Source organism: Haliotis rufescens, unplaced genomic scaffold (genome assembly GCF_023055435.1).
Source record: "Haliotis rufescens isolate VD_foot unplaced genomic scaffold, xgHalRufe1.0.p SCAF_17, whole genome shotgun sequence".
NCBI classification, from domain to species: Eukaryota; Metazoa; Mollusca; class Gastropoda; order Lepetellida; family Haliotidae; genus Haliotis; species Haliotis rufescens.
Window position 1 is genome coordinate 8,298,406 of NW_025963857.1, and position 13,138 is coordinate 8,311,543.

The 13,138-nt window shown below is 38.7% G+C and overlaps 1 protein-coding gene across 4 annotated transcripts in view; it reads right to left on the reverse strand.

Annotated features, from left to right (window-relative positions):
* The window catches only part of LOC124134620 (purine nucleoside phosphorylase-like), a 54,877-nt gene that overhangs the window by 17,635 nt on the left and 24,104 nt on the right, over window positions 1-13,138 (reverse strand). Inside the window, exon 1 of one of the 4 annotated variants that reach the window (XM_046499765.2) lies at window positions 23-168. The exons of the other annotated variants lie outside the window; for them this stretch is intronic. Coding sequence (XP_046355721.1) covers window positions 23-27 — 5 coding nt within the window. The 5' untranslated portion in view covers window positions 28-168. Of the gene's footprint in view, window positions 1-22; window positions 169-13,138 lie in introns of those variants that run through there. 4 annotated transcript variants of the gene reach the window in all.

Consider the following 13,138-nt stretch of genomic DNA (forward strand, 5'->3'; position numbering starts at 1 on the left):
AGTAATCTGTTAAATCCCTTACCTCATCCCCAGTTCTGACTCCTGGCTGATGATAATGGATGTATGTGGTTCAACTGTAGCACTGACTTGACTATTAACTAAATAACGTCAAACGAACTTTTCACCTAACGTACAGGTCTGTCATGCACAAACCACACAGTCAAAAAAATTAGCAGCTTGTTGTAACATGAACATGATAAAGCCAGCTTTCCATGCTTCTGTTAGCATGTGCCGGAGCGTCCCAGCGCGTCCCAGCATGTTCTAAACATATTTCCGACCTCGTCCATATTTGTATCCTCAAAGGGTTTGCTTGTATCATTGTCATCAAAAGTAAGACACTGCTACAAAATTGGAGTTTGCTGGAGTGTCCCAGGGTGTTTTAAACTTATTTCTGACCGTGTCAATATTCAAATCCTCAAATGGTTTGCCTGTACTAATATAAATATAAATTAAGGCAACGTGAAATTGGCGGGTGCCAATGGGTCCTAGGATGTTCTAAACCAATTTCAGACTTTAACTATGTTTGAATCCTCAAAAGGTTTGCTTGTACAAACACCTTCAAAAGTTAGACACCTCTTTCGAGACAACAGGGCTACAAAATTGGCATGTGCCTTGTTTTCCCAGGGTGTTCTTAACCCATTTCCGACCTTGTCCATGTTCGAATCCTCAAATGGTTTGCTTGTACCAACAACATCAAAAGTTAGTAAGTGCTTGCAGGACATCGCCACTGCGAAATTGGCGTGTCCCGGTGTGTCCCAGAGTGTTCTAAAACCATTTCTGACCTCAACCATGTTTGAACATGTTGAATCCTCAAATGGCTTGATGTTCCAACTCCATAAAAAATAATGAACCGTAGCAATAGGCAGTTGGGAAATGAAGACATGCACCAACCAATATTTATTCAAACCAATTATTAACATTCTGCTCGTTTGCAGGACTGACGAGTACTGGTATGATATTGCACTGTCAACATTCAACATGTTCAAAGACCTTGTGTTCTTTGGATTGTGTTCATTCAGATTTTAGTTCCCAACTGACGTAAACATAACCGAGACCAGACGAATCGAGTGCGTTATTATTCGCCATTGACTTTGTTTAATACACTATTATTATAGGTAGAACACATATAGCTTTCCCCAAAGCCAGACAGTCCTCCCAGTTGATAACCCTTTGTGTCTATATCTATTGTAAAATATTTCTGTCTGTTCATAAATACAAGGGCAGTACCGTGGCCTGATTCTCCACTCCCTGGATGTGGCAAAATGGCCGAAGCTAAAATCTCTTTCTTCCTTCATCAGCAGATCAAGGAAAGGATAAAATGGTCGAATCTGAAATCTCTTTCTTTCTCCCTCAGCAGAGCAAGGAAGGATAAAATGGTTGACTCTGAAATCTCTTTCTTTCTCCCTCAGTAGAGCAAGGAAAGGATAAAATGGTCGACTCTGAAATCTCTTTCTTTCTCCCTCAGTAGAGCATGGAAAGGATAAAATGGTCGAATCTGAAATCTTTTTCTTTCTCCCTCAGTAGAGCAAGGAAAGGATAAAATGGTCGACTCTGAAATCTCTTTCTTTCTCCCTCAGTAGAGCAAGGAAAGGATAAAATGGTCGACTCTGAAATCTCTTTCTTTCTCCCTCAGTAGAGCAAGGAAAGGATAAAATGGCCAGAGTAGAACTCTCCTTCTTTCTTCATCAATAGAGCACGGATAGGATAAAATGGTCGACTCTGAAATCTCTTTCTTTCTCCCTCAGTAGAGCAAGGAAAGGATAAAATGGCCAGAGTAGAACTCTCCTTCTTTCTTCATCAATAGAGCACGGATAGGATAAAATGGTCGACTCTGAAATCTCTTTCTTTCTCCCTCAGTAGAGCAAGGAAAGGATAAAATGGCCTGAGTAGAACTCTCCTTCTTTCTTCATCAGTAGAGCAAGGAAAGGATAAAATGGTCGACTCTGAAATCTCTTTCTTTCTCCCTCAGTAGAGCAAGGAAAGGATAAAATGGCCAGAGTAGAACTCTCCTTCTTTCTTCATCAGTAGAGCAAGGATAGGATAAAATGGTCGACTCTGAAATCTCTTTCTTTCTCCCTCAGTAGAGCAATGAAGGGGTAAAATGGTCGACTCTGAAATCTTTCTTTCTCGATCAGTAGAGCAAGGAAAGGATAAAATGGTCGACTCCGAAATCTCTTTCTTTCTCCCTCAGTAGAGCAAGGAAAGGATAAAATGGCCAGAGTAGAACTCTCCTTCTTTCTTCATCAGTAGAGCAAGGATAGGATAAAATGGTCGACTCTGAAATCTCTTTCTTTCTCCCTCAGTAGAGCAATGAAGGGGTAAAATGGTCGACTCTGAAATCTTTCTTTCTCCCTCAGTAGAGCAAGGAAAGGATAAAATGGTCGACTCTGAAATCTCTTTCTTTCTCCCTCAGTAGAGCAAGGAAAGGATAAAATGGCCAGAGTAGAACTCTCCTTCTTTTTTCATCAGTAGAGCAAGGAAAGGATAAAATGGTCGACTCTGAAATCTCTTTCTTTCTCCCTCAGTAGAGCATGGAAAGGATAAAATGGTCGAATCTGAAATCTCTTTCTTTCTACCTCAGTAGAGCAAGGAAAGGATAAAATGGCCAGAGTAGAACTCTCCTTCTTTTTTCATCAGTAGAGCAAGGAAAGGATAAAATGGTCGACTCTGAAATCTCTTTCTTTCTCCCTCAGTAGAGCAAGGAAAGGATAAAATGGCCTGAGTAGAACTCTCCTTCTTTCTTCATCAGTAGAGCAAGGATAGGATAAAATGGTCGACTCTGAAATCTCTTTCTTTCTCCCTCAGTAGAGCAATGAAGGGGTAAAATGGTCGACTCTGAAATCTTTCTTTCTCCCTCAGTAGAGCAAGGAAAGGATAAAATGGTCGACTCTGAAATCTCTTTCTTTCTCCCTCAGTAGAGCAAGGAAAGGATAAAATGGCCTGAGTAGAACTCTCCTTCTTTCTTCATCAGTAGAGCAAGGAAAGGATAAAATGGTCGACTCTGAAATCTCTTTCTTTCTCCCTCAGTAGAGCAAGGAAAGGATAAAATGGCCAGAGTAGAACTCTCCTTCTTTCTTCATCAGTAGAGCAAGGATAGGATAAAATGGTCGACTCTGAAATCTCTTTCTTTCTCCCTCAGTAGAGCAATGAAGGGGTAAAATGGTCGACTCTGAAATCTTTCTTTCTCGATCAGTAGAGCAAGGAAAGGATAAAATGGTCGACTCCGAAATCTCTTTCTTTCTCCCTCAGTAGAGCAAGGAAAGGATAAAATGGCCAGAGTAGAACTCTCCTTCTTTCTTCATCAGTAGAGCAAGGATAGGATAAAATGGTCGACTCTGAAATCTCTTTCTTTCTCCCTCAGTAGAGCAATGAAGGGGTAAAATGGTCGACTCTGAAATCTTTCTTTCTCCCTCAGTAGAGCAAGGAAAGGATAAAATGGTCGACTCTGAAATCTCTTTCTTTCTCCCTCAGTAGAGCAAGGAAAGGATAAAATGGCCAGAGTAGAACTCTCCTTCTTTTTTCATCAGTAGAGCAAGGAAAGGATAAAATGGTCGACTCTGAAATCTCTTTCTTTCTCCCTCAGTAGAGCATGGAAAGGATAAAATGGTCGAATCTGAAATCTCTTTCTTTCTACCTCAGTAGAGCAAGGAAAGGATAAAATGGCCAGAGTAGAACTCTCCTTCTTTTTTCATCAGTAGAGCAAGGAAAGGATAAAATGGTCGACTCTGAAATCTCTTTCTTTCTCCCTCAGTAGAGCAAGGAAAGGATAAAATGGCCTGAGTAGAACTCTCCTTCTTTCTTCATCAGTAGAGCAAGGATAGGATAAAATGGTCGACTCTGAAATCTCTTTCTTTCTCCCTCAGTAGAGCAATGAAGGGGTAAAATGGTCGACTCTGAAATCTTTCTTTCTCCCTCAGTAGAGCAAGGAAAGGATAAAATGGTCGACTCTGAAATCTCTTTCTTTCTCCCTCAGTAGAGCAAGGAAAGGATAAAATGGCCAGAGTAGAACTCTCCTTCTTTCTTCATCAGTAGAGCAAGGAAAGGATAAAATGGTCGACTCTGAAATCTCTTTCTTTCTCCCTCAGTAGAGCAAGGAAAGGATAAAATGGCCAGAGTAGAACTCTCCTTCTTTCTTCATCAGTAGAGCAAGGATAGGATAAAATGGTCGACTCTGAAATCTCTTTCTTTCTCCCTCAGTAGAGCAATGAAGGGGTAAAATAGTCGACTCTGAAATCTTTCTTTCTCCCTCAGTAGAGCAAGGAAAGGATAAAATGGTCGACTCTGAAATCTCTTTCTTTCTTCATCAGTAGAGCAAGGAAAGGATAAAATGGTCGACTCTGAAATCTCTTTCTTTCTCCCTCAGTAGAGCAAGGAAAGGATAAAATGGCCAGAGTAGAACTCTCCTTCTTTCTTCCTCAGTAGAGCAAGGATAGGATAAAATGGTTGAGGCTGAAATCTCTTTCTTTCTTCATAAGTAGAGCAAGTATAGGGTAAAATGGTTGAGGCTGAAATCTCTTTCTTTCTACATAAGTAGAGCAAGTATAGGGTAAAATGGTTGAGGCTGAAATCTCTTTCTTTCTACATAAGTAGAGCAAGTATAGGGTAAAATGGTTGAGGCTGAAATCTCTTTCTTTCTACATAAGTAGAGCAAGTATAGGGTAAAATGATTGAGGCTGAAATCTCTTTCTTTCTACATACGTAGAGCAAGTATAGGGTAAAATGGTTGAGGCTGAAATCTCTTTCTTTCTACATAAGTAGAGCAAGTATAGGGTAAAATGGCAGAGGCTGAAATCTCTTTCTTTCTACATAAGTAGAGCAAGTATAGGGTAAAATGGTTGAGGCTCAAATCTCTTTCTTTCTACATAAGTAGAGCAAGTATAGGGTAAAAAGGTTGAGGCTGAAATCTCTTTCTTTCTACATACGTAGAACAAGTATAGGGTTAAATAGTTGAGGCTGAAATCTCTTTCTTTCTACATAAGTAGAGCAAGTATAGCGTAAAATGGTTGAGGCTGAAATCTCTTTCTTTCTACATAAGTAGAGCAAGTATAGGGTAAAATGGTTGAGGCTGAAATCTCTTTCTTTCTACATAAGTAGAGCAAGTATAGGGTAAAATGGTTGAGGCTGAAATTTCTTCTTTTCTAACATCAGTAGAGCATAAATTAATTAAAATGTTGAGGCCGAAATCTCCACAGTGTTAACTGGCCTGTTTTTTTGTAACATCACTGACCTTACAATGCAGTACATATTGATCCACAGAACATTGTGCATCCTGTTATCAATTTCGGAAGCATTCATAAAATCATGATTGATTCCCTAAATCTATAATCTGTTTGCTGCAAAATCATACCAATGAAATACAATATAGATCATGATAGATATAAATCCGAAAACAACGATTCCTCTTAAATGGCATGAAAGTTGTTTATTTGTCCATTCCAACTCATCACCATAATTTCAGACATTGTCAAGAAGTAGAGTAAATATTGTTTAACCATGTTAACAAACTATCATGTAATTGTTGGTGTTTCAATGCCTGTTGTTACCCTAAGGGTAAGCCCTCATTTGACACCATGTGTATGTTATATATCATATTTGACACCTCTCCATGTAAATGTTGTATATCATATTTGACACCTCTCCATGTGTATGTTATATGAGTGAATGAGTGAATGAGTGAATGAGTTTATTCCGTAAAGGGGCCACCGGCCCATTATACAAGGTACATTGGATTAATCAGTTCACATGTACAGAGAGCGCTGATTATTACATCAGGGAACCGATTCACAACGCGAGCCACGAACAAGTGGCCAACATTCATCGGAGTGCTGAGAAGGATGCACAAAAGGTTACTGAGGCCGATCATAACCCACAAACGCCCGTGGATCGGGTCCCAACACATGTTGCACACACTGGCAACAATCAGTCTCACATTGTTACAATGGCATAGTGCTACATAACAGGCACATCTTTAAGAAGAGTGTTCCTTTTCTTGAGAGCGAGAAATACATACTTTGCAAATCTTCTTTTAACATAGAGGTTGCAGCTATATAATTGTTTTAGTTTATCCAGAGTTGGACTTATGCAATAATATTTCGGAAGTACCTGTTCCCTTAAATTCGAATAGAATGGACACTCGAGACAAAAGTGGAATTCAGTTTCTATATATGGCACAATACAAAACGGACAAAGACGTTCTGGCCTTGGTATTTTATAATGCCTACCTGCCTCTACCAATAGATTATGACTAGAACAGCTAAACCTAACAACCTAATAAATTATTATTCCATGTTTGTTGGCAGATATCTTTACATCTTTGCTTAAAACACAATAGAAATGCATTTTTATTTCCAACACCTTGCTGTAACCAAACTTCCCCAAAGCCATATGTATATAACAAAGATTTAACATTAGTAGCCCAACAAGCTTTACCACTTTCTGCCCTTCTATACTGAAGATCATAAGAACCTTTCGTGATAACATTAACCTGTTGTGACAATGACCTTAACCAGAATTTTATAATTTTTATGTAATGCAAAACATTGATTGATGTTCTATTCACAATACCTCTTGCAGTTATGTTAGGGGTGTTTCTATTCAAGCTCAGAACAAGTTTACAGAAACGATCTTGTACATTTTCAATATCGGGTGAAGGATGTGTGTATGTTACATATCATATTTGACACCTCTCCATGTGTATGTTACATGACATATTTGACACCTCTCCATGTGTATGTTACATGACATATTTGACACCTCTCCATGTGTATGTTATATGACATATTTGACACCTCTCCATGTGTATGTTACATGACATATTTGACACCTCTCCATGTGTATGTTATATATCATATTTGACACCTCTCCACATGTATGTTATATATCATATTTGCCACCTCTGCATGTGTATGTTAAATATCATATTTGCCACCTCTCCACATGTATGTTATATCATTTTTTAACATCTCCACATGTACATTTTATAACATTTGACCATCTCAACATATAAATTAGGTTATCTTTGACAAATCTTTACTTGTATGATATATCATATTTGACACCTCTCCGCATGTACTGGTTCGTGGGCGGTGGTTGAGGAGTAGCCTATTTGTGAAAGTATGTAATCATCACTCTGAAGACTGAGGTTTTATTCCCTCTGAGTTGACACCAGCAATGGGATTTACACATTAATATTGTGTTCATGATGAGAATCAAACCCAGGCCTTCAGCGTGACAAGCAAGCACTGATGCAGTTCAGCTACCCCACGTCCCCCATCATTGTATCAGTACATTCATGTGACAGATTGGAAAAAAGTTTGTTTTTGTTAAGTCACAGTAAATGAATAAAAGTGAGTGAGTGAGTTTGGTTTTACACTGCTTTTTAGCAATATTCCTGCAATATCACGGCAGGGGACACCAGAAATGGGCTTCACACATTGCACCCATGTCGGGAATCAAACCCGGGTATTCGGCGTGATAAGCAAACGCTTTAACCACTAGGCTACCCGACCGCCCAAATGAATAAAAAACAATGATGAGTGGGGTGAGGGTAAATTATCAAGTGCACTAGTTTCACCACGCTAAGTAGAATTACACGAACTGGTCTTTTAGGCGTTATCTTGCAATTCTTGGATAGCTCTTTGCTGCAAAGTAGACTGAAGTAAGAGCCATTGGGAAACTTAGACGTGGGAATTTGGGAAGGAGTGTAAACTGGATAATTTGTTTGTTTGTAGTTTGACGCTGCACTCAGCAATATTCCAGCTCTATGACAGCGGTCTGTAAATAATCAAGTCTGGACCAGACAATCCAGTGATTGACATCATGAGCATAGAATTCGCAACTTGGACGTGATGACATGCAGCAACCAAGAGAGTGAGTCTGACCATCCGATCCCGTGCTGCTGGCACTCATGAGGCCCATTATATTGCCATTGTGATTTGATTGTATGGTCTAGTGGTTGAGCATCCCCCCGGAGAGCGGAAGGTCTGGGGTTCGATCCCCTGGCCATGTCATACTAAAAGACGTTAAAAGACAGTACTTGCTGTTCCCCTCTCTGGCGCTGGGCATTAAGGGGCTAAATCAGGGACTGGTCGGCTTGGAGTCGGTATACTGTGTCTGAGTGGGGTATTCATGTTAAACTGCGGCATTGTATCTCACTGGGCTAGCACTATAAAAAATCGGCATTAGTCCAGACTAGTACAAGCAGCCACACACACATACATGCATACACATTGCAAAATAAGTGCCATAATCAAGGACATAATGCTAAACCCCAACTCCCCTCACCTTAGATTGTAAACTTATAACTGTGTGTTTCACTACAGTAATATGAAAAAAAACTTCTTTTGAGCAGTGTATCTATCAAAGTATCATATCACTCTGCCACAAGGGATTAGCAGATCTGGGCCCTTTTGCACAAAGCGATCTTAGCACTAAGCATGCTAAGATGATCGTAACTCCCATACTTTAACATAGCCTTACAATAGTTGTAGGGCTAAGGTCGCTTTGTGCAAGTGGGCCCAGGAGTCAAGATGTGCAGGTAAACTTGAACATGTAACTTAGAGCTTTTGACCTGTTGACACACGACAAAAGATAAGCAAGTGACACCACCTATTGTATATGATACTTGGCCCTCTGAGGCTCTTGGGAGCTGTAGACAATACTATTGTAGGAGGTTGTTTTTTCACAGCATGCCATAGCAACGGGCAATGAACAATGTATGTAAAGAGATCGTGGTTTCTCACACAAGTGACTTAGAACATTACAGTTAGATTTAGTGATTACCCGGTCACCATGCTTATGTACATCATGTGTATATATAATGTATTACCGTATTCGACATAATAAGCGCCCCGCTCTAATAAGCGCCCACGGCGTTATTTGCTAATATATTGGCTAGTGAACAATCTCAATTAGCACCCCTTCCGATTGATCAATGTACACAAGACTTATTTATTCGTGTATAATACGCACTCGTGTGTTATATGTACCCTTAATTATGGGCATTTAAGTCCTGGAAAAATATATCTGTCATATATAAACATTTAAGGCTGTCAGCATAAACCACAAAATCTACGATCTTTTAACTCTGATTTTTTTCACCAAAATAATATTCTAATAAGAGCCCCCTATTTGTAATTTTGAGATCGCCCTGGGCGCTTATTACGTCGAATGCGGTATTATTTTATGAATTACAATCATAAAGGTATTTAAGAACTTAAAGCCAGAGCAGCCATGTGTGTTGCAAACTCATATGCTATGCCAGGCAGAGCTCCAGATAAGCTGCGTATCTGCGTAAAATACGCATCAGATATGCTGAAATATGCAGTAAAATCAAATCCAAGCGTATCAAATACGCAACGAACATTACAGATACGCTACAAAAATAAAACTTTTTCCAGAAAATCTATGTAGTACCTTGAATAAAAATCTCAAAAATCTTACTTCTTCAAATTGAAAAGCTCAGAATGTTGTATGGTGTTTCATACAGACCTTAGAGCATATATTAATTAAACAGAGCTCCAGATAAGCTGCGTATCTGCGTGAAATACGCATCAGAAGTTCAGAAATACGCAGGAAAATAAAATCCAAGCGTATCAAATACGCAACGAACATTACAGATACGCTACAAAAATAAAACTTGTGTGTATCATCAAAATATTGTGAAGTAACCCTGCGTATTTGATTAGCAAATCAGCAACTTGTTTTGAAATTATAAACGGGCATTCCGTCAACCTTGCCAAACTCCATGATGACAGTTACATCATGATCATATGCCATCACACTTTCTTATGGAAGTATTGTGGTATTTTTGAGTACTATAAATCTCTCAAACCCACACGACACCAGTTTGCAGGGACTAGATGAATAGTGTTTTTAAATAGTTAACTTAAATACCCACATGTGTAAAAACAAGTGGGTAACAGAAATTTGAATACCCAGATAGAATTACTGATACCCAATGATTTTAAAATGCATGGGTAAAATACCCACAACACCAAAAGCTTATCTGGAGCTCTGGCCAGGGGAGGTGTCTATGAATTTGATAAATGAGTTCAGCCTTGAACAGTTAACCGACCTGGCCTAACTTCTTCCTGTTCTATAAAACATGCCTGTTCAGCATATTATCAACAGGACAACAGGGCAAATGCAAAATTACAGACAAAAAATTGTTTTACCATGTTTACATGTTTGAAAAATAGACTCACTCAAACATATGTCTAAAGTAGTAAAATAACTTTTTTTCCATTTTTCAAAATCTAGGGCAGGATCACCAAGGTTATGCAACAAGATCCTGAGATACCTTCTCGTGATCCTGCAACATTATCGTCTTGATATGAGCCCACTGATAGCTCATTTGAGCACTTGTCATGTTTATCTGAAACATACCCGGGATCACAACCCACGATAAGGGACCGACCTTTTAAAATTCTGGGGTTGGGGCTGCGTTTTTATCGAAAAATATAAATTGAGCAAGAAAATTCGTGAAAAATATAATTATGCTTCAGAATGTTGAAACAAAAAGAAATATGTCTGCAAAAAAATTACATTGTTGCAAGTTTTTTTCTTAAAAAATATTCAGGCACATAGTTTTAATTTATCTGTTTTTGCAGCATTAGCTGAAAAATATCAATTCTCCAGACAAAATCCCAGTTACCCCCTCCTCTCCCTCACCTTTCTTCCCCCTCCCCACCCCCAGAATATCAATTGGTTTGCCACCCCCAGAATATCAATTGGTTTGTCCCTATGTATTACTTAAGAAAGGAGAAAAGAACAAGTATGGAAAATTATATAAATGTTATCAAATGTGTTCATGTTAATGTTGTTAACGTCTAACATAACTACCGTATTCGACATAATAAGCGCCCAGGGCCCTCTCAAAATTAGAAATAGGGGGCTCTTATTAGAATATTATTTTGGTGAAAAACAACAGAGTTAAAAGATCGTAGATTTTGTGGTTTATGCTGTCAGCCTGAAATGTTTTTATACGACAGATATATGTTTCCAGAACTTAATTTCCCATAATTAAGGATGCACATAACACACATATTATACACGAAAAATAAGTCTTGTGTACATTGATCAATCGGAAGGGGTGCTAATTGGGATTGTTCACAAGTCAATTGTAATATATTAGCAAATATCGCTGTGGGCGCTTATTACGTTGAATACGGTTATAGTATATATGGTAGAGGTAACATAGGTAAGGCTCAAATGTTAAAAAAATGGATATTTATCAGTTGAGAAATATGCATAAAATTAGAAATTGTTGTAAAAGTTATAAAATGTCTTCATCACTATTCATGTTAATGATATTATAAAAAGACTGTTCACTTCAACGTGTGCATGTTGTTTACTCTAAACACAACTAATCATAGGCATGTTCTTAGCTTCATGGGCATGATGGGTAAAGCTCAAATATCTAAAAAAGATAATTTTAGAGATTTTCAGAAAAGTACTTTCTAACATTTGAACATGAGCAAGAATTTGAACCAAACTGTTTTTCTATTTAAATGTAAACAAGGACAGAACAGACATGACAAACAAATGCAGCGTTCGAAATACCTGCCTGCCCGACCGTCCGAGACGGGTTGATTTCAACTCGGGCTGCCAGATTGTCAAATCCCCATGTTCGACGGTCGGATTATATTTCATATATGAAAATATTCTAAATATTTCCCGATGATAAGCATTAATTCACATGTAAAGATGAATGATAAAATGTAACCCAAAAGAAACCCTGTTAGCTTTTAGACAACCTAAACTTTAGGCCCTATTTAGGAATAAGGATATTTACATGATGTATTCTAGGATATTAAATACAAATCTGACCTAAAAAGTGTTTGCTATTTCTTTTCTTGCATTACTTCATGTTCAATGAATTTGATTTAAAGTTTTAATTAAATTATCCTGAGAAACATATGATTATCGTGGGCAGGCAGGTTTTGGTCAGGGCTGGCAAGTATTTCAGTAATCTTTGGGAGTTTCATACCCTGCAAATGGTAAGCAAATGATCTGGGGTCACAGACACAGCCTCATCATCAGATTATAGGTCGGAAGTTTAAAATACTGACATCTTCACACATTTTAGTATTCATTATGTATTCAGTGGCCAGATAGAATCTTCCAAGTGTAAGAAAGAAAAAGGCTATTAGTCAGCCATAAGTAGCCATAAGTATCCAAGATGCTAGAATTAAAAATATCAAGGTAAAAAGTATAATTATCAATAAATGTATGACTAGTTTTATATACTTTTGGTAAATATCGTTTGTAGAGACAAATATTGTGTGAGTTATTTGTATTCCTCTATACCTAAGACCGAGACCATTCAATATTTCATGGCACTTTTATGGCAGTTTTCAAAAACATTTTATGGTCTCAGCGAGTGCTTAGTCATGTCTAATAGGGCTGGGATGAGTCAAGATTTGCTACCCGGGTACACACACCCATATTACCTGACTCTACCCGGGTACCCGCTGTAGGTCTCAAGAGATACCAGTTCAAAATGTCCGATTGGGACTAGTTTGACAGTAGCCCTTAAAAACGTATTTAGGTACACTATAACACGATCTGGCCATGCACACACTGAGGTTGACTGAAGTTTTATCTGTATTCAAACATGTGACAGTCAGAAGTATTGCATGCATAGTTGGAAAGAAATGTGAACATTAGTGACTTGCAGTGTAACATGGAGCTGGCTTGTGTTGACGGGGAATTAGCTCTTGGGGGAATAAAGGACAAAATCGACATCACTGTCCCAGAACGCTTTATGCACAACATGTAAACAATAAACAACAATTGCACAATGAGCGGAATACCTGCTCTGACAACACAAACACAGCGATGAGCGGACCTTCCAGCTCAGGCGTACAAGAGGTGAGCGGATCTCTAGCTCACCTCTGGGCGTTTCCTACGAGCGGCACATCCTGCTCGAGGTCGTCCCTATGCCAGCACTCGCAATACCAAGGTTACTAACACCGTAGTAACTGTGTAATGGTAGCACATATATAGTAATGAACAACAATGGACAGACAAAGAGACAATGACGTTGCTTTGGACATTGGACATATGGGCGTGATGAACCGACACAGTTCATGGGATGATCAATTAGGGCAATAAGTGCCATACTATAAAAAGCAGT